This window comes from Propithecus coquereli, unplaced genomic scaffold (assembly GCF_000956105.1).
Source record: "Propithecus coquereli isolate 6110/MARCELLA unplaced genomic scaffold, Pcoq_1.0 Scaffold220, whole genome shotgun sequence".
Taxonomy (NCBI): domain Eukaryota; kingdom Metazoa; phylum Chordata; class Mammalia; order Primates; family Indriidae; genus Propithecus; species Propithecus coquereli.
Genome location: NW_012147190.1, coordinates 2,869,792 through 2,890,216, shown reverse-complemented (window position 1 = coordinate 2,890,216; position 20,425 = coordinate 2,869,792). Strand labels below are relative to the sequence as shown.

At 39.2% G+C, this 20,425-nt stretch overlaps 1 protein-coding gene across 1 annotated transcript in view; it reads left to right on the top strand.

Annotated features, from left to right (window-relative positions):
* GABRB2 (gamma-aminobutyric acid (GABA) A receptor, beta 2) overlaps nucleotides 1-19,227 on the top strand; it is a 349,441-nt gene extending 330,214 nt beyond the window's left edge. Inside the window, exon 10 of the mRNA XM_012644788.1 lies at nucleotides 18,310-19,227. Coding sequence (XP_012500242.1) covers nucleotides 18,310-18,657 — 348 coding nt within the window. The 3' untranslated portion in view covers nucleotides 18,658-19,227. The remainder of the gene's footprint in view (nucleotides 1-18,309) is intronic.
* The last annotated feature ends 1,198 nt before the right edge of the window (nucleotides 19,228-20,425 follow it).

Here is a 20,425-nt window from a genome sequence, read left to right as displayed (position 1 = left end):
TTTTTATTGCTTCTGCTCAGAAGAGGTTTGCAGGATGACTTGATGCTTATTTAATCTTGGCAAAGGGCACCCAGGGAGATATAACAAATATGGGCCCTGACATCATTTTGAAATCTCCCTCAGCAATAAACAGGCTGTCTCTTTGCCTCTCAACACTTCTGCTAACTTCTACTGTGGGAAATTTCTGGAAGCTAGACGGACTTCAAGGACACTACAGCAGGCTTCCTGCCCTGAGTCAGAGGTCCCTGCTGTGGTGCCCTAAAGAGGGATTCGGGTTACGCACCTCTGGGTCACGGGAGGGCGAGCCTGCTAACCCCAGCTTCCACCTTGAAAATACAATGTCACAATGAGCCCTCACATGTGAATACTGCTTTTTGAGGCATTTCAAGTTTCCTGAGCCCAGGATTGGGGATCATTTAGTTTAGCAGTTGAGAACGTTGGCCCCTGAAGCCAAAGACATAGGCTACATCCCTCTGAGAATCTTTCAGCTACACTTTGCTTTCCTTACAGTAACCAGCTGTAGGATAACATGAAACATTTCTCACAAGGGGCACAGATTTGGAAGGAACATCACAAATGTTTCAAATATCCAGCAAGTATTTATCAAATTAATGCTTCCAGAGAAGAGGCTAGCACAGGCAGTCGTAGCTGAATCAAACCTACTTGATTTTGGATTGGAGACAGCCTAGAGTCCAAGCCCCAAGACTGTCTCTCATTCACCGTATGAACACGGAAAAGTTCTCTGAGCTTCAGGTTTCTTCATTTGTAAAATGGGGCTTACAGTTCCACCCTGAAAAGATGGTTTTAAGGATTACAGGAGAAAGTATAGAGGAAGTACTTGGAACAGTGGCTGGCATTTGTGAGCAGTAACTATGAAGCTGATGTCTACCATGAAAGGAATCACGAGGACAGAACTCTGACTTTTCCTGTTTCTTAAGATTTGTTTCTAAATCAGTAGCATTGTCTCTCCATCTGATGGACTAGTCCACTGCCTCTATGGTATTCTTTTTAATAGTACAAGATAATCAGAATGGATAGTCCATGATACAGATAATACTTGCTACTGAGTGTCAGAGGAGGGAGATGTTACCTTGAGTTGTATGTTCAAGAAAAGCTTCACAGAGTAAAAGGTACATTCCATGTCAATAAAAAGGGAGCAAGGAGCTGCTCCATCCAGCCAGGGTGTATGCATCTACCATAGAATAACAGTAATTTAACCCTGGAAACAGGTTTAAAGGATCCCCTCATTTTTATAAGTGAAGAAATTGACCTCCAGACAGGGAGGGTGACTAGTCCAAAGTCACACAGCAGTTTTATAGCAAAACAAGACCATATCCCAGTTCTCTGGGATAACCTGCCCACTGGGCAGCACTACCTTTCATTCCTTGACTTGACAGTATGTAATAGTTTGACCTGCATCTTTTCTCAGTCCCTTGCATTGTTCCAGAAAAGTAGCTCTGAGAAATGTGAGTACACAGGAAACCATTCTGGGGCAGTGGAAAAGGGTCTATCCCTGCTGTTACTCACTGTGTAGCACTGAGCAAGTCCCTTCCCCTATCTAAATTGCTAATGATGTCTTTTAAAAGCTAGCGTTTACCAAGAGCTTACATAAAGCCAGGAGCTAGCTAAGTGCTCTAGTGGCATTAGCTCTTACCATCCACTGCTCCATGACTGCATTGTATGGAGGGGCATCCTCAGACCACAATACCAGTACAAAGTGCAGAGCTCTAGCCCCATCCCTGGATTTACTGAATCAAAACCTCTGATCACCCCAATTTATAAATTCTAGCAAATTTCCCAATCGATTCTGATGCTTAAAAAAGTTTAAAGCTTGCTGATTTACTAGGTACTCTTATAGTCATCTAAAATTTTACGGATGACAAAAGCTGAAGCCCAGAGAGAAGTAACATATTCAAAATCACACAGCTAGTTAGTGGCTAACCTGGGACTTGAACCCAGGTTTGTTTGTTTTGCTGCTGTCTGTTGCTTTGCTGTGTTTTGAGAGTTTTTGATACTTGACCCACAATCTAGCTGATATTTTATTAGTTAGCAAAGCATCAGATTGCCAACTGGGCTTGCTATTCTTTTTTATCTTCCTGGATTCATACTTCTCTTCACTTCCCAACTCAACTTGCAGCCTGTGTTTTGTGAAGTTTAACACCTTTCACTGTCTGCCATCATCTTCAGATCTCAGAGCCAAGGATAATTTGGTGTTCGAATGGAGCGGAGAGATGTTTGACAAGGCTGTGTCAAATTAACAGCAGTTCTAACAAGAGAATCGAGGACCGAGGGTGGATGGTGCATTTGACAAATAGTCACTGGAATAATTCACCGTGTAATTGGCCAAATGTACAGAAGCCACCAGACTGCAGCTGGACAAGGGATCCCTGGCCGAGGTGGATTTCATAGTTCCCTCCACAGCTTAGTCTTCCCCTAAGGGTTTAGTCAGCACCTTGGTTGTGATTAATTCAGCATGAGGAGGACAAAAATATTACCAATTAACTGCTCTGCTTTTTACCAATTAGAAGATGAAGGCTCCATTTAGCGGACTTAAACAGCTACCCAAGGTTCTTGGAAAATACTCCCTCTTTTTTTTTAAATCCTATAGTTACTGACTTTTAGAACTTTAAGGGATCTAGGATATCACCTAGCTCAGTGCTTTTCAGTGTTTTTCATGTGGATAAAAGTGACCTGGGGATCTCGTTAAAGTGCAGGCTCTTATTCAGTCGATCTAGGGTGAGGCTCGAGATTCTGCATTTCTAATAGACCTTCTTGGGATGCCAAAGTGGCTGATCTACGGGCCACACTAGATAGGGAGGACCTAGCCCAGGGAATGCAAATGAGCTGTAGCTTGAATACCCACTCGGGATGACTCATGGTTGCTGCCTAGAGAAGGTACTGAGGATTCTGTAGTTGCATCTGGGACCGGCTGGTCAATTAGCCAAGCTTATCACAGGCTTAAGAATAGGAAACCTACCTCAACAAATGTCTCCCTGTGGCATGCAGAAACCGAAACCCAGAAATTTCAGTGACTTGCTCAGGGTCACATAAGCTAGTTAGTGGAAGATCCAGGACTAAATAAAGCTGGAATGTAAACCTAGATTTCTCTCTGTGTATTGCATATTTGAATCACAGATTAGATGTAAAGCTGTTTTAAAATATCTTTCCTCAGTTCTATAATTGGCGGAACCAGGCACAGAATCCAATTTAGATTTAGGAAACCAGGAGTACTCAGCCTAGCTCAGCCTCTGAAGAGCTCTGCAACTTTTGGAAAAGAACTTCTCTGAGTCTTAGTGTTTTTATCCATGAGATGAGAAAGTCCATGCCTGGTCTTTTGAATTTATTCTAATGTTGTACAGGGCTATGAGGTAAAAGATAGGAAAGCACTTTGACAAAACATAAAGGATTTGAATAAACGGAGGGCATTTTTGTTAAAATTGCTGTTGGATAATATTAAACTTTCCTTACAAGATTGTTGTTTGTGGAAAAGAATAGATACATACACACACACACATATACACAAAACCTTGTCATGGTCCTAGGTTGAATTTTAGCTGAAATGTTTGCAAATTATCAAATTACTATTTTGAATTTTTATTAATGAGGCTCTTTTGATTTTCTACTCACCTTTAATGTGTTTGGCCTGTGAAAAGGATGCATAGGCATGGGACAAGAGAGAGAGCAAGAGAAGATCAAGCCAACCAACATTTCGTTGATGACATCTTGTTCGAGATAAGACGGCTTTCGGTAGCAACAGGGCTCCATGTTTCTCCATTCATGTCCATAAGGAGAGATGGGGATTTGTTTTTACCCAAAGCCTTTAACAAGCCTTTCCTTTGATTTAACTGGCTCAGTTGACTTAATCCTTCCCTTTCCTGAACCAATCTCTGGGAAGGGGAGGGGAATACCAAGACTGGGTTAAAAGCAATCACATCTGGAGCAGGGGTCTGTCTCTCCTTTTGTTGCTGTGGGTGGGATAGAGTCAACTGCAGCATCCACTGCGAGGGGCTAGAGAGAAAATATAAAGACTTAATCTTGCTTATATAAATCAGTGAATTTGCATCTTCTCTCCCAGTTGTAGAAGTTTAAATTTGCAAGTATCATAGTGATGGTTCCCTTTTGTTAGATACATACATAGTTACATGCATAGTTAGGTATGTCAGACATGATGGTAAGCTCCTTAAATATCTTGTCTCAGTCTTTAAACAGCCCTCCAAATGATGTAACTTCATTTTAAAGGTGAAGTGATGTAGCCTCATTATAAAGGTAAACTGAGGCTAAGCTAGGTTATGGAATCTGCCCCCAGTCACATAGCTGATCAGTAGAAGAGCTAGAATTCAATGCTGATTCCAAAGTACATGTCTTCAAGACTTAAGCAACTGTGTAAATGGTCTTATTTACACTGGACTTCAGAATGCTACTATAAAAGACCATATAAAAATGTGATTTTATATTATCAGTATCATCATAATGAAACTCTCTTTTTAGATGCTTTTAATTTGGAGGATGAGAGACTTATTTCCTATATATAAGTAAAGGTGGAAATAAGTCTGAAAACTTAGTTCTGCTGGTGGGTGGAAGCTCTCCCCTCCCAAACTTTGACTGATCCTGATGGCATATAACAAAATGGAATATTTGAAGTTACCTCTTGACTCTGCCCTCCTTAAGGATAAAAAAACAAACAGGGTCCCCAAATTAAGCATCAAGAAGAAACATTATTCACAATCTCTTTTCTTAGGCTGGTAAATAATGAGGTCTCAACTTTAGACGTTTTCCTGAAATACTGAAACTAGAAGATTCATACAGCCCAAGAAGATCTGGAGGACGCTCCCTGCCAGAGGGCTGTAGCCCAAAGAAGCCCATCTGGACTGATGCATGTATTTGTCTTGTAAAGAGAGGTTGAGCACCTACTGCGTGTCACCCTGTCGCCATGTCCACAGCTATTTGAGTTGGGAACTGGTTTACCATCCCTAACCTCTTCTGATCGTGACATAGCACACGCTCAATTCCTCCATCCCCATACTTCTATAGTAATAAAAGTTAATATTCCTTGGGTTTTTATTAGATACGACACTGTTTTATGTGCTTTATATGAGTTATCTCAATAATCCTCACAACAATCTAATAAGACAGATACTATTATACCTATTTTACAGTTGAGGAAACCGAAGCCCACAAAGGTTCAATGCCTTACCTAAGATCACAGTTTTGTGACCTTGCCTTTATCTCAGTCAGCTTTTGGCTTGACTAGCCTGACTTTAGCACTTATGTTCTCAAGAAGGATACTACTGCTTCAGCCCAAAAGAATGTGACTTTTTATAGGGTTACCCTGAGAGTTCCTGCAATCTAGAGGTAAAGACTGTTCTAGCATAGGACCCTCTGATTTCACAAAGTGGCTTTTCCTAAAATGTAGTCAGACCAAAGTCAGCAGAAAAGATCCAGAGGGAAAAGATAAGACCACTCAAGTTCTCTGACTTGGCACTTAGGAGCAGAATGCCGTGCAGGTACGGACATGGGGGCTCCCTCTACCTTCCCTTTGCTTTCCCCAGGACCGACCAGTCCTACCTTTACTTTCCCTCTGACCCTACCTTTAGAAGACCCAGTGACTCTCTGTGCCCAGGCCATGGTCTCTGGCTGCCTTGCCCACCGCCCCGGTACTCTGCCTGCCACTGTTCCTACAGCTGCATGGTGGATGTTCATATTTCCTAAATGTCTTCCCCTCAAAGCAATAGGACATTTCACTCTTTTAAGAGGATGTATAAAAAGTCCTAGAAGGCAATGTAGCATCAGTCTTAAGGGCGAGGACTCTGAAATCAAACTGTCTGGGTACAAATCTCAGATCCCTTATTTATTCACGGTGCTACTCTCAGCAAGTGATTAATTTTTCAGAGTCTCAGCTTGTTCATCTATGATATGAGAGCTAATCAGTGTACCTACTGCAGAGGATTGTGGTGAGGAAAAGATGCAGTAATCCGTGGAGAGTGCTTATAACTGTGCCTGGAATATTGTATGCATGGCCACTAAATATGGAATAATGATATTAACTGCTATTTCTGCAGATATTTCTTGAATCTTAGCAAACATGTGCCTCGCTCTCACAGAGACCACATCCTAATGAGAAGACACACCTTAAACAAATACCTATAGAAATAATATGTAATTATAGATGGAAATAAGGGCAGTGAAGAAAGTGTCTTCATTGCTTTGATAGCACGTAATGGAGGACCTGATAAAATAAGACAAGATCCAGGAAGACTCCCCAATGGAAGGAACATTTGAATTGAGGTCTGAAAGATGGGAGGAAGGATGAATGTGGACGTTCCTACTCTCAATTTTATGACAGAGCAAATGTTAGAAATTCTTTGGTTCCATTCAAATAGCTGCATATTATTGAATATCAACAATGTTCTTTTAAGAAATTGTCAGGAGTTTATAAATTATTTTTCGTGATTAGTTATTTGCCATTCATATTTGTTATAAAGACATTTTGTTCTATAATCACACTGCCCTTAGCATCAGTTATTTTTCTTCGCACAATGGGCACATACTTACCAGTACACACTCTTAAGTTATTTGGACAATGTCATTTTGTTAATTACTGCTGAGTCAGTTTCCCTCAGCACTTTTTTTTCAAACACAGCTACTGGATCAAATGCTAGTTGAATATTAAACATGTGTCTAAATGTTCACTCACAGGATTCAGTAATCCATGTGATTCCATGTACCCTCCCCATCCAAGCCACCCCTGTTCAAGAGATCTATTTTAAAAGGTGCTGCCCTTGTGCCCCTGCCATTCGAGAACCAAAGGAGACTCGGGCTCTATAGAAGCAAAGTTCATTGGCTGTGTTCCCAGCATGCCTCTGGATGCTAATGCTGCTGCATCTTTCTGTTACCTTTTTTGTTCTGTGTTCACAGAAGTCCTGTCCATATGGTTTGCATTAGGTCAGCCTTCTGTTTTCTTGGCCAAATTGAATGAAAAACAATAGGATGTAGGAATAAGATTATATAGAGAGAGTGTCTCTGATTCCTGTTAGTGGAGCTGATTATAGTCTAGATGGGGGGTTTTGGAGTCTATAGGCTGAGAAATTCTCTTTTTCTTAGCCTGCGATATCTTCCAGGGGGAAGGTGTTATAAGATTTTTAGGTAGATTTAAACATTGATGCCTTGCTTAGGGGGACAAAAACCAAACATTGGCTTCTCTGCTTCTAGCTTTCAGCTTTATAACTTCCCTCTCACCTAGAACTGAGGCAGTAGGTGGTTTTGTATGTCCAGATCCATCCCCATTACCTCATGGGACAAGATCAGGGTCAGTTTTAAAACCCATGAACAGTAGAAAACCACAAGTCTCCCAGTCACCCAGGTAGATTTGATGACAACATTTATGTCAATCATGACCTGCCAGTAAATCTTGAATTTCAACCTGATCTGCTTCCATGTTTAAACTCGCTGTCACAGGTTTTGAAAGATTATAAAGGGGAGAGGAGTGTGACTGGCACTCTTTTCCCCCTTAGTGATGTGCACTGCCATCATCCTGGATGATATATATTAGTCTCAGGGAAAAAGGTAGCTCCTCTTCTAGCAGTTAGCTGTTCTTCTCCCTCCCTGCACATTAGAAATAGTTGACTGGAGTGTTTCCAGCCTTGCGGAAAGAAGCTAAAACAAATGTCCTCTGTAGTTTTACTTCAAAATAGGTTGGGAAACTGTGAATTACTAGTTAGATGGTGTGTATAAAATCTTTAGCATGTCATTGCCCATAATATTTTGAGTTGGCTGAACCAGCTAATGAACAGATCAGATCAATTGTCTCTTTCCAGCTTGGGACTTAAGTCAATAAGCCAGATGAAAATGAAACTAGAACAAGCCTTCACCTCTCAGGATGTAAGCTGCCGGGTGTTCAAACTTCTTTGAGTTACCAGGATTGGGTAGGCAGATTCTCACACCTACTTCCCTGAAACTTGTCAAAAATAGGATTTTGTATTTAGGTAAGCTCATTGTCAAACCTGGCTCCATTCCATACTCCCTGAGGATCTATAATAATTTGAAGCCAGTGCTTCTTTTGAATGTAAGGAATGTCTATTAAAATTGATACATCATATAGTTTTCTTTACTTTTTCCTCCTTCAGAGGTTTTTATTCTGATCCCAATCTCTTTTTTCCCCGTAAAATGAAGATGACTCCCTACTTTCGACTGTAATTGAAACTAGTAGATTGTACTTTATTCAATTAAAAAGAGGCACCCAGAAAAAATTCTACTAACCTTCTAAAAGAAATTATTCAATTCATCATGCATGCTAATTATGATTTAACAATATTAAATGTAGTGATTTGAATGTACTCTTCCTCTCCCCCAAATATAATATTCATCTTCCTATCGCAATCCAAATATTATTCTTTAAATAAACAAATCAGTGATCTAGAGTTCATATATCATTCTTAATGAATTCCACATGAATTAACACATATACAGAAAGGAATCATCTTCCAAGAGAAATTAATTTGAAGCTGTGAGAGTAAAAGGGATGGAAGACACCAAGCCACAAAAAAGTTCAGAAGGCCATTTAAGAATTTCCAGTACAGAGGGATACTGCAGAATTTGCTGGGCAGTGCCCTGCAGGGTGGGGGGAAAATAGTAGCACTTGATCAAAATCATAATCATTTGAAAATTTTTGGTTGCTATTTCTCCATTCTCTTTGGTACAGAGATTCAAAGAGTCAAAGATGTCAGCCTTCTCTTGCTCTCATAGAATCTCCGTTTCATATTCTGATTGGGTGAACTTTCTTTCACTTCTTAGAATACTAAGTTCATGCTAGGTAACGTCACAGTGTTTTTCCTTTAGAAAGAGTGCTTTGGATATTCCCACGTGGTTAACAGTGCATTACCTTAGCATTTCAAATCACTCAGGTGGCAGGGTCATTTTATGGAAGATAAAACAAGTTCTCCTACCCACTCAATAGTCACAGCAATTGGAAATTTCACAGTTAGGATTTCTTGGGTTTTTACAATTTCTCCCTCTTCTCTTGATGATATGAGGGGTGCACTGGGATTTAAAATAGCCCCATTCTTCCTTCTCAAGGTAAGCATATGATTGTGTTAGGTTGCTGAGGAATTTGATTTGTTTTTCTATATGTGACTATAGATGATAACAAGGACATCCCTCCAGACCATATACCAGAGCATGCCCAGATACAGAGACAAGGTGGCATCAGATCATGTACTCTCTCTCTTTTTCTGTTGGCTCCTTTCCAAGTGAAGATTTCCTGTAGACTATAGAGTGTAACAGGGGAACCCCTCCAGAGCATGTACCTATCATGAAAAAAGGTGCAGGAAAAGAAGCAGCAAATCTGAATCCAAACCTAGAATGAACTGATTAATATATAAAAACAAAACTCACTCTTATGGGTTTAATACAGTATCTTTTAAGCAAAATGGTACTCTGTTAGCCAAGCATGTTTCTTCTCTTTCTGTGATAAATGTTTGGTTGAGGACAGAAAGAAGAAAAAGAAACCCTCTTCATCCAAAATATTTAACTCAAATTTGCTGTTGTTAAAACCATCATCACATAGGTCAGTCTGGAAAATAACTCGAGTCAGCAGAAAGGTCCCTCCCTCTACCCAGTAGAACATCTGATTCAATCAGTGTGCAAACTGCCCTCATTCACAGGAGGCTCTGAAATGCTGGTGCAAATAAATCAGTCTGTTTCCCAACATTTCAGCACTTGATTCTTGATTGATAAGCACAATAACTCCAGGTAAAGCATAATTTCAAAAGCAGATAGTTGAATGGGAAACAGGAGACTTTCTTTGTTGGCATTAGTCTGCTTAACAGAGCCAGTCCAAAAAACCTTATTGGCAGGAAAGGACACGCAAGTTAAAGCTTGACACTAGAAAGCAAATAGCATATATCCTTGTACTAAAATTAAAGCAAGGCCTTCAGCATAGCTTCTTGAAAAGGCAATTTATCTACAGAGAATGGCAGTTTATTCACTAGTCTATCTTTCCCCTCAACTTCCCTTCATTTACTCTTGCTTCCTTTTCTCTCATATTTCAACTGCTATCAACAAAGTTCTCAAGGCTCTTTAAATAAGTGAAAATGCCAAGACAAAAAACAATTGATAAATGTTTTGGTGTGTTTTCCAAGGCAACACAGATTGCCACATGGCCCTTCTGTTTAATTAAAGGGAAATTATCTCTTATTAATGTCCTAATCAAAAAAGAAAAGGAGAGTTTAGTGGTTTCTCTTGTGTCTCCACTGCTCAAGTGAGGAGAAAGACAATTAGGAAATCCACTTGGACAAGTCTGGAAAGGCTAGTGCAGAAACTCAGATTTAAAGATTAGCTAAATTTATATGACAATTGCTGTGCCTTCCTTTTGCAGAAATTTCATCCCTTAAGCATAGCCTGACACTGAGAAAGCATCCCAAGATAGAACTTGTAATTGAGGAAAGTCTCAAGATATGCTATTGGATAGTTTGGTAACTAGGAACAGAAATCTTGGAGCAAACAGATTAAGTATCAGCTCCACTACTTACTAACTGTTTAACTCTGGGCAAATCACTAACTATCTCTGATTCCCAATCTCCATATTTTTTAAATGGGAATATTAATAGTACCTCCTTCATAGGGTTGTCAAGATTAAGATTAACTAGGATAGTGTGTAAAGCCCTTAATACAATACCTGGCTCCAGTAAATACTCCATACATGGAAGCTGCATATGTTCTCTCTCTATGAAAGCTGCTTTTCAGCTTGGTCTTGTGAACTGTGTTCAGAACCTTCAGCTTTTTCATTATTTCTCTGACTTCTGCCACTCTTCTATTTGAAGTCATGCCCTTCTGCTGCTGTCCAGACCAGCAGCCCAACCTCACCTGGGAACTTGTTAGAAATGCAGATTATTGAGATTCATCTCAGACTTAATGACTCATGAACTCTGAATGTTGGTACCAGAGATCTGTTTTAACAAGGCCTCCAGGGGATGCTGATGCACACTCAAGTTTGGGAACCACTAAAATAAGACTGTCACCCTCCAAGCCACTACTTCAGTCAGTCTTCCTCGGTTGATATTAAGACAGGCTGAAGGCAGCAAGGAATATTGTTGCATTGAGATAATCATTAACAACCAGAAATTGTTATACTGTTCTATTACCTATTACCAGTAAGATTTTAAGTAACTCACTTTATTTTTCTGAGCTTCCATTTCTGCCATATCAAATGGGAATGTATCCTGTTCTGCTATGGTTTAGTAGGTGTGTTTCCAAAAAAAACCCCTCATATCAAAAAAATCACCTTAGAGAAACAATTATTTCAGACGGGAAAAAAGGAAGGATAATCGTTACTGAATTTAACATCCAGACTCAAGAACACATTTTTTCTCTTATATAAACAATAAAAAAGATTAAAAATAAACAAATTTGAGGGTAGTTTGCCTGAAAGCTTTCTACTTTTACCCTTTAAACCACATGTAAAAGACCCTATCTATCTCCTGTACCTTTGCTCTTGACATTGTAACTTACCTCCCAACACAGTTCATGCCCTTTGAAAGGAAAAGAAGAATAAACAAGACAAGGAAAAGAAAGGGGAGTGCAGCCAGTTTAACAGCCATTCAAATCTAGCAGCTGCCTAAAAGATTGAAACCCAACACTGTTCTGCATCTGAAAATATTACTCTAATACATTTCTTTAGTCCTAATTTGGGTTATGAAAATTTTTATTACAAATGAAATGCTTTTAATTCCTGTGCTGCCCTGTCTATACTGTATTACAAAGTTGTTGAAGCCTTTAAATGGGATGAATTATATCTCAGGTATGAATTATACCTCAGATGAATTATATCTTAGACCCGTTGGTCTTGTCCCAAAAAGCAGGAAACCCAACTCATTCTGGCTTAAGAAAGAAAGAAGGAGAGAAAGATTCAGATCATTAGCCCTTTATTGAATGTATGGCATGTGAATATTTTCTCTCATTATGTAAGTTGTCTATTCCCTTTGTTAATTGTTTCTTTAGCTGTGCAGAGACTCTTTAATCAAGTCCAAATTATTTATTTTTGGTGTTGCTGTGATTGCCATTGGGGTGATAGCTAGAAGAGTTTTTCCAACATTTTCTTCTAGAATTCTCATGGTTTCATGTCTTGGGTTTAAGTCTGTTATCAATCTTGAATTAATTTTTGTGAGTGGTGAGAGATACAGACCCTGTTTTAATTTTCTCCATGTGGCCATCCAATTTTCCCAGCACCATTTATTGAATAGGGATTCTTTTCCCCAGTGTATATTGTTGTCTGCTTTGTAAAAGCTCAGATGGCAGTATGTGGATGGTTTTATATCTGGGTTCTCTGTTCTGTTCCATTGGTCTATGTCTCTATTTTTGTTCCAGTACCCTGATGTTTTGGTTACTATAGCCTTGCAGTATAGCTTAAAATCTGGTAAGGTGATGCCCTCAGATTTGTTCCTTTTGCTTAAGATTGCTTTGGCTATTCAGGCTCTTTTCTGGTTCCAGACAAAGAGTAGAATTATTTTTTCTAGATCTGTAAAAAATGACATTGGTATTTTGGTGGAGATTGTATTGAATCTGTAAATCACTTTGCATAGTATGTACATTTTAACAATGTTGATTCTGCCAATGCATGAGCATAATATGTTTTTCCATTTGTTTACATCATCTGCAATTTCCTTCTTCAGTGATTCGTAGTTCTTTTTGTAGAGGTCTTTTACCTCCTTGGTTAAATATACTCTTAGGTATTTTATTTTCTTTTTAGCTATTGTGAAAGAGAGGAAAGAGAGAAAGGTGAGGAATATGAAGGAAGAGAAGGAGGTAGAAGAGGAGGAAGAGGAAGAGGAGGGAAATAGGGAAAGAGAAAGGAAGGAAGAAAAGGAATAAAGAAAGGAAGAAGGAATATATTGTTTTGCTTAGCGTCAGCAAGTCTGACATGTCAAGGTACAGAGACAGGTGGCATCAGTTCATGAACTGTCTTTCTTTTTGGCTTCTTTCCAAGTAAGTATCTCTTCATATAATTGAGACATCTCAGCAGATTCTGTAGATTCGGGGCCACTTCTAGGTGCAAATCCAGTGGAAAAGTTTGAGAGTTTTCACTCTGGTCTGCCTATCTGAATGCTCACGGCATGCTGTTGTCTCAGAAGAGGCCACGTGCCCATCACTGAGCCAATCGTGGTGTCAGAATTTCTCTGATTGGCTTACACCCACATCAAAGGCACAGAAATCGAGAGTGAGGAAGTGTAGCTTCCCAGACAGAAATTGGAGTGACTGGTGCCAGATGAGCAGCCAAAGCACAGATGTCTACTCTTCTTACTTGGAAGTGCTGCAGTTAACATGACTTTTCAACAGCTCTCACTTGTAGTGACAGATCTAGCTCCAGATGTTCTTATCCACCTCTCATTAAGAAAAATTTTGCAAGCCTCCAGATGACTGCCCCATCCATGCACTGAGAGGGCCTTCTTTTGTGCCTGCTGCAGGGCTTGTCTGAGCCACTGTGCCTCAGCATGGCAATGTGAAAGAAACCTGATTCTAATTCCTTCTCTGCCACCTATTCACTCTGTGAACTTGTGTTAGTGTTTTCTTAAACTCTTTGTGCTTTATTTTCTAAACATGAGATCAATGAGTGCTACCGTGATACCTGAAAGAGGTCACTATGAAAAATGCTCAGTCCTGGCTTCTAGTTGCTACTCACTAAGTTTCCTTCTCTGGTATAATAATGAGATATCTGTTATGGAAATGGCACTATGAGAAGTGCAGTTTCCAGGTCTCAGGGGCCTGAGTATGCTGCTCTAGAAAGAGACCTATATAAACAGAGGCAAAAGCCTCAGAGCAGGGAAAGAATTCAAGACATGGCCCCATGAAGTTCCAGTCTTTAGATTGGTGGTGCAAAACTAAATCCATCTTATCAATGACTCATGAAGAGGTGCAGTAAGTTTCTAGGGTAGCAAAATTAATTTCACCAATCAGGATTTATTTTTTAAGCACCCACTATGTGCCAGGTACCATGCCAGATGCTTAGGGATACAGTGATGGATGAGACAGACTTTGTGTCTGTCCTCATCAAGAAATATAGTCTGGTGGGGAAGACAGATATGAAGCAATTGATTATAATTGCTGTGGCCAGCATTATACTGGAATATCAAAGTGTCATGAGCAAAGACAAGACAGGTGCTCCCTGTTCCGCCACATCAGCACTGGGTATGTCTCTCTGTTTGGTCCTAGCCTTTGGGCTCTGTTTTCCTCTGTGGTTAGGACAATGTTGGTGGGCTCTCTGTAGATCTAGGACACATAGTAAGGTCTGTGAAATAAGTGCTCCCTCTCCACCTATGAAATGAAAGGCAGCTTCTATTTATCTCACTTGAGCATTTGGAAATAACTCAGTCTAAACTTGCTATTTTATTTAATAAATTTACTTATATACCATAACAAAAATGTATAGCGTTTATTATGTACTAAGCATTGTTCTCAGCACTTTACAGAAGCCACTAATGAAAGCAAAGTTAAAATATCTGATGCATTTCAAAGTTCTGGTTTGTTAACCAGTCCCAGGACTTGAGAGGCTGAGGCAGGAGGATCACTTGAGCCCAGGAGTTTGAGACTACACTGAGCTATGATGCACCTATGATAGCCACTGCCCTCCAGTGTGGGCAACGTAGTGGGCCCCCCATCTCTAAAAAATAAAAAATTTAAAAAATGTATAAATAAATGACACTAGAAGATCAAATTTATTCATTTATTGAATATTTATTGCATTTTTATAACAAGATCAGTTATGATTTTTTGAGTGCTTACTATGTACAAAACTGGGCTAAGTGCTTTGCATGTGCTGTGTTATTTAATCCTCCCAAACAATCCTAGGAGACTGGTATTGGCATTTTCCCCACTTTACATATAAGAAAACTTGAGTTCAGAGAGGTTGAATGATTTGCCCAAGGTCTCAAAGCTGGTGAGTGGCTCAACCCAGAATCAAAACCTGATAGATATATCTAAGTCGAGATTCAAAACATGGAAACACTGCACAATGTGTCCGCTGCTACAGAGAACAGACACAGTTCCAGGGGTTGATGAAGCCACCATTCCAGACTCCCAGAGGAAAACTCAAGTCTTGGTAATTCCAAAAATGGGGCAAATGGACACTGTGGTGTGGCCTCATGGGAGGGATTAAGCTAATTTTTGAGTGAAGAAGGTTGGCATATATGGAAGGCTTTATAGAAAATATGAAAAAGTGGTGGAGCAAACTAGTCCTTCAAAGAAGGACAAGATGGGGTAATTGGAGCAGCATCTTACAGCTTCACCCTGATGTGCAGTCTAATGAACTATAACCTCCATGTATCTGTTAATCAAGAGACATTAAATTACAGGTAAAGATGGTTATACTTTATCCCTAGCCACTTCACAGCTCCATGGTTATGCATAGGAATTTTCTGGAAAACAATGCTATTTTTCTTGTTCAGGTTAATTTATTCCTGGACTATTAAGCTTTAATTAAGTCTATTCAAGCAGTCATATTTAAAGGTTGAAGGATTCTAATGACATGAGAGATCTCAAGGAGTGCAGCACTTCATAAGATGATACAGGTGTCCAGTACGCCTCACCCACCACCACCATCCTCCCACTTAAGGGTCTCTAGTAGGGTTGAGGTGATTGGTTTTACCTACAGAAAGGTCATCACCCATATCTATATACTGCAAGGGCAATGTACTTATTTATCTTTTGGGCATGGTTGATTATTGTTTTTTGCCATGTCACTGGAGGGCATAAATATCCTACTTCATTTATAGCATATCATAACAACTTTGCAGAGTGCTTTAGTTTCCCAAGTTCTTCTCTCATGTTTTATTTCAGTTAATCTCCTCAAATCCTGCTCTTTGACCCCAATACAGTTGAAGAAACTTAGATTCAGAGGGATTAAGTAATTTTTCCAGGTCAAAAATAACAAGTAGAAGAGCCATAACTACAATATTTTGTCTCCAACTCCAGTATTTTTTCTGGAGACTGTGACTGCCAGGAGGACCGAGCAGCAATTCTGTCTTCCTCATGACTCTCTGCAATACTGGGCACAGTGCCAGGCACACAGTGGGTGTTCAATCAATGTTTTAAAAATTTGTGAATGAAAAAATAAGTAAATAATAGGGCTTCAGGAATAATCTAATCCAACTCTTGAATTTTCAATAACAAAATAGAAACCCGCTAAGGTTAAATGAATTATCTAAAGATAATTTGTTTTAAACTTAGAACAAGTTTCCCTTCATAATAATCCATTGCTGCCAATAGTTTTTATTATGGTCGTTACTGTTGTTTTACATTTTTAAGTCAGCCGGTCCTGGTGTCAGATCGTGTAACTGTTCTTACAATTCCTCATCAGAAAAACAAACATCCTGGTACTTAGAGATGTGGAGACTCCTGAACAGCATCATGCATAGTGGCCCAAAAATTTTACTAAAAGTCTGTTCCCTAGGTGGTTAAAGGAAGAGTTAACGACTCAGAGAAGAACAGAAAATAAGCATGCTAGTGAAATAACAGGAGCAATAGGTTTCTCATTTCCATTGGCTTCACTTTCCTTGAGTGTTAGAAAGGCCCCACTTTCCCCTAGCATTTGTACTCCGATGATCAAGGTTTGAATTCCAGTTCTACCAATAGTAACTGTGTGACTTTGGGAAATTTGATGAATGTCTTCAACTGTAACCTCATGCCTTTTTGCAGGATGGTTGTGAGCATTCAATGAAACAGTTACAGCAAAGCACTGGCACATAGCAGGAGTCTTTGAATGTTCCTTTCTTTCCCTAGGATGAGGAAACCCATCGGTAAAGGCATTGCCTGGCCGTACCTTGACAGATTGCTTTCCACATTTATTTAGTTTTGTTTAAAAATCTTAAACTTTTGAAATCAACTTTATTAATATATTTGGTTAGTATTTCCACTAAGCAAAATGGTACAAAACCAAACATACAGAATGTCTGATCAGTGGGCAGAGATTAATTGGTCAACTATTATGTCCTGGTGTATTTTATAGCTTCTATTCCTCAAAAGGTTATAGATTTGAATTTGTAATACAGGGCCATTAAACCACATTTGAAAGCTAATTGTTAATATATAATCTTAGCAACATTCTTTTTGCCTTTTGCATAATTCGTGAAGCTCAGAGCACTGTATCTTCCAATTAAGTGTTCGGTTATATATCTTAATTCCATATATTATCAGTGCCTATCATTGACCATTGGTTTCTTAGAATTTCAGAAATGTTACTGGCAATTAGTATATCCTGATTCTCCACCAACATAAATGTACTTTGTTATTAAGAATAACTTGTTGTGGCTAGGTTTTGCTCTGTGTAGCAATTGAGGCCTCTTAAAAATAAGGCACACAAGTCTTCCCTGCTTAACACAAGAAAAGACATTATGTAATAATGTAATATGTGGGAATCATGATGTCAGTGTTCATCTTTTAATTTTAGATTTGCAGGAAGAAATCATCCAAGAGAGATGATTTGACTCTCCGTACAGCCACCTAATTGTAGTCTTGAGACCCAGACTTCAAGTGAGAACGGTCAACTCCAGACATTCTATTTCCTGCTCTAACCCTGCCCCTTCCCTTCCCTCTTCTCAGTCCATCCTCCACTCAAACCTCCACCAGCCACAGTCTATCCAGCTGTTAGACATTTCTTCCTTCATTATGAATTCTTTTGTATTTTGGAAAGTCACATGTACCCTGCATTTATATTCTTCAAAACTATTCCTTTACCCTGTTTATATTGACATTGCAGATTTAAGGTGACATATCATAATTATGGGTGTTAGGAATCATCAATTAAATGAAATTGTACAAAAAAGTGCCTGGCATATATAGCAAGTACTTGATAATTGCCCACTATTTTTAGTTTTAGTTTTGCTATCGATTCGTCTATAATTAGGCTACTATGATAAACACAATTCAGTAATTAATTCCCTGACACTAGCCATACTTAGTATAGTTTAATTTTTGTATGTGTTCATATGAAGAATATACTTTTTTTAAAAGGGTGTCATGCCTTCAATTTCCTGCATGCCCTAAGTAGAAATAATGAAAACGATACTAGCAACAGTCTATTATATAATTGCATCATTACAGCAATCCTCTGGGGTTGGAGTCATATGTCATTTAACGGAAGGGGAAACTGAACCTCAAATAGCCTCCAGTGGCAGAGCCACATTTCAAACTCAGGTGATGTAATCACAAAGCCAGCTCTCTTTACCACTGGGATAAATACTACCTGCAGTGCCTATCTTAGTGTCTTGCATAGCACAAATAAAGCCTCATTGTTTTGACTGTTTTGATTCTTCCCCTTTGCAGATGGACCCCCATGAGAACATCTTACTGAGCACTCTCGAGATAAAAAATGAAATGGCCACATCTGAGGCTGTGATGGGACTTGGAGACCCCAGGAGCACGATGCTGGCTTACGATGCCTCCAGCATTCAGTATCGGAAAGCCGGATTGCCCAGGCATAGTTTTGGCAGAAATGCTCTGGAACGACACGTGGCACAAAAGAAAAGTCGCCTGAGGAGACGCGCTTCCCAACTGAAAATCACCATCCCCGACTTGACTGATGTGAATGCCATAGATCGGTGGTCCCGCATATTCTTCCCAGTGGTTTTTTCCTTCTTCAACATCGTCTATTGGCTTTATTATGTGAACTAAAACATAGCCTCCCATGGGAAGCAAAGACTAGATTCCTCCTCAAACCAGTTGTACAGCCTGATGTAGGACTTGGAAAACACATCAATTCAGGACAAAAGTGATGCTAAAATACCTTAGTTGCTGGCCTATCCTGTGGTCCATTTCATACCATTTGGGTTGCTTCTGCTAAGTAATGAATACGCTAAGGTCCTTGTGGTTTTCCAGAGAAAGTGCAAGTGATTTGTACACATGCTGGCAAGATTCAGTCTGAGTGTTCTACTTTACCTGTTTAGCTTGCAGCCTACGCGGAGAGGAATTACTTAGAAGATATTCTTAGGAGGCTCAATAGCATTGTCAGTCATTTCCCTGAGAAGTGGTCATGTCCAGATATCCATCTTCATTTCTATGATTGGCATGCTTTTGAGATGGCACTGTGCTTATGAACATCATCTGCAGTGCCGTGCAAACACGTTACTTGAAGATGGTCTATGCCTGTCTTATGAAGGTGATAATGGTGTCATGGGAAGATGATTCCCACTGGATTCTAGAAGATTCTCACTTAGTTGGAGCAGGATAAGGAGAGTCAAGACAGAGACTCAGGAAACCAATTTGTCCAGTCTCTTTGCTTAAGCACAGGGAATCACCTATGATGTCTTTCATTTTAGCATTTAGAGACTAGAAGACTTCTGAACATTATCATGCATGGTGGCCAAAGAAATTTTCACTAAAAAGCTATTTCCCAAGTGGTTAAAATAAGAGTTAACAACACAGAGCAGAGTAGAAAATCCAGAAATGCCTGTTGGAACAAAATTAAAGCAAGCAGACAGGCAAGCATAACCCTTATCAGCCCACACAGCATCTGGTTTCTACATACTATGTCCAGTGGCAAAGGGTAGAGCAAGAGGAATTTTTTTCAACTTCGCAAGCTTTTGACAGCATACCTAAAGAGGTTTTTATCGTTTATCTAATCAAAAGACAACCATGAAATAGAAAAGTTAGGGAGATTAAAAGCATCTTAGATGTACAGGTCACATTGGTAGTCATTTGAATATACAAATATGGAACACAGACAAAGCTAATAAGCAGATTGTTTATCTCAGACGTCAGCTGTTTCTGCAGCACTTCCTTATAAGTTTATCTCTGAATTTAATAGGATATTTCAAAAGAAAGTTCGGTTCATCACTTTAAGGAATTAATGGTCCTCTCCAGCTTTTCTTGCTTCCAAAATTCTGATTATATTCTTAGGAGACAAACAAAGTAAGGTTTCGGAGAGATTGAGTGAACAGTATTTTCTTATGTGCAATGAAATTCACTGTTGTATTTTTCAAGGCAAAAAATACTTTCAGAAAGTATGTACACAAGTAGAGGTAATTTGTGGGTTTATTGGGTTTGATTCTTTAAGGGTGCTTTTGCTGTGTATGTTGCAATCTGCCTAATCAAGGAAAATATGAAAACCAGTGGAAAATAAGATAACAACAAAGCTACATTAACATGATGTATGTTACAAGCCTGAGTTGATATTGCAGAAAAATATATAACTGATAATCAGGCAGGCACAATGTGTTATTTTAATTCTATTTTTAAATTATGTCATTGTGCTTCTTTCTATACTAATTGAACATACGCTTTCATCTGCTGGACAGGAAAGAGAATAAGCTAATGTATTTTATTTCAATAATGTGAGGTTCATATTTTGTTTTTCTTACAGAAAATAATTGCTAAATTTTTGTCAAAGTTTAATTTGATTGAACTTTTTCTTGGACAATAACTTCGCTATGGTCTATTTTGA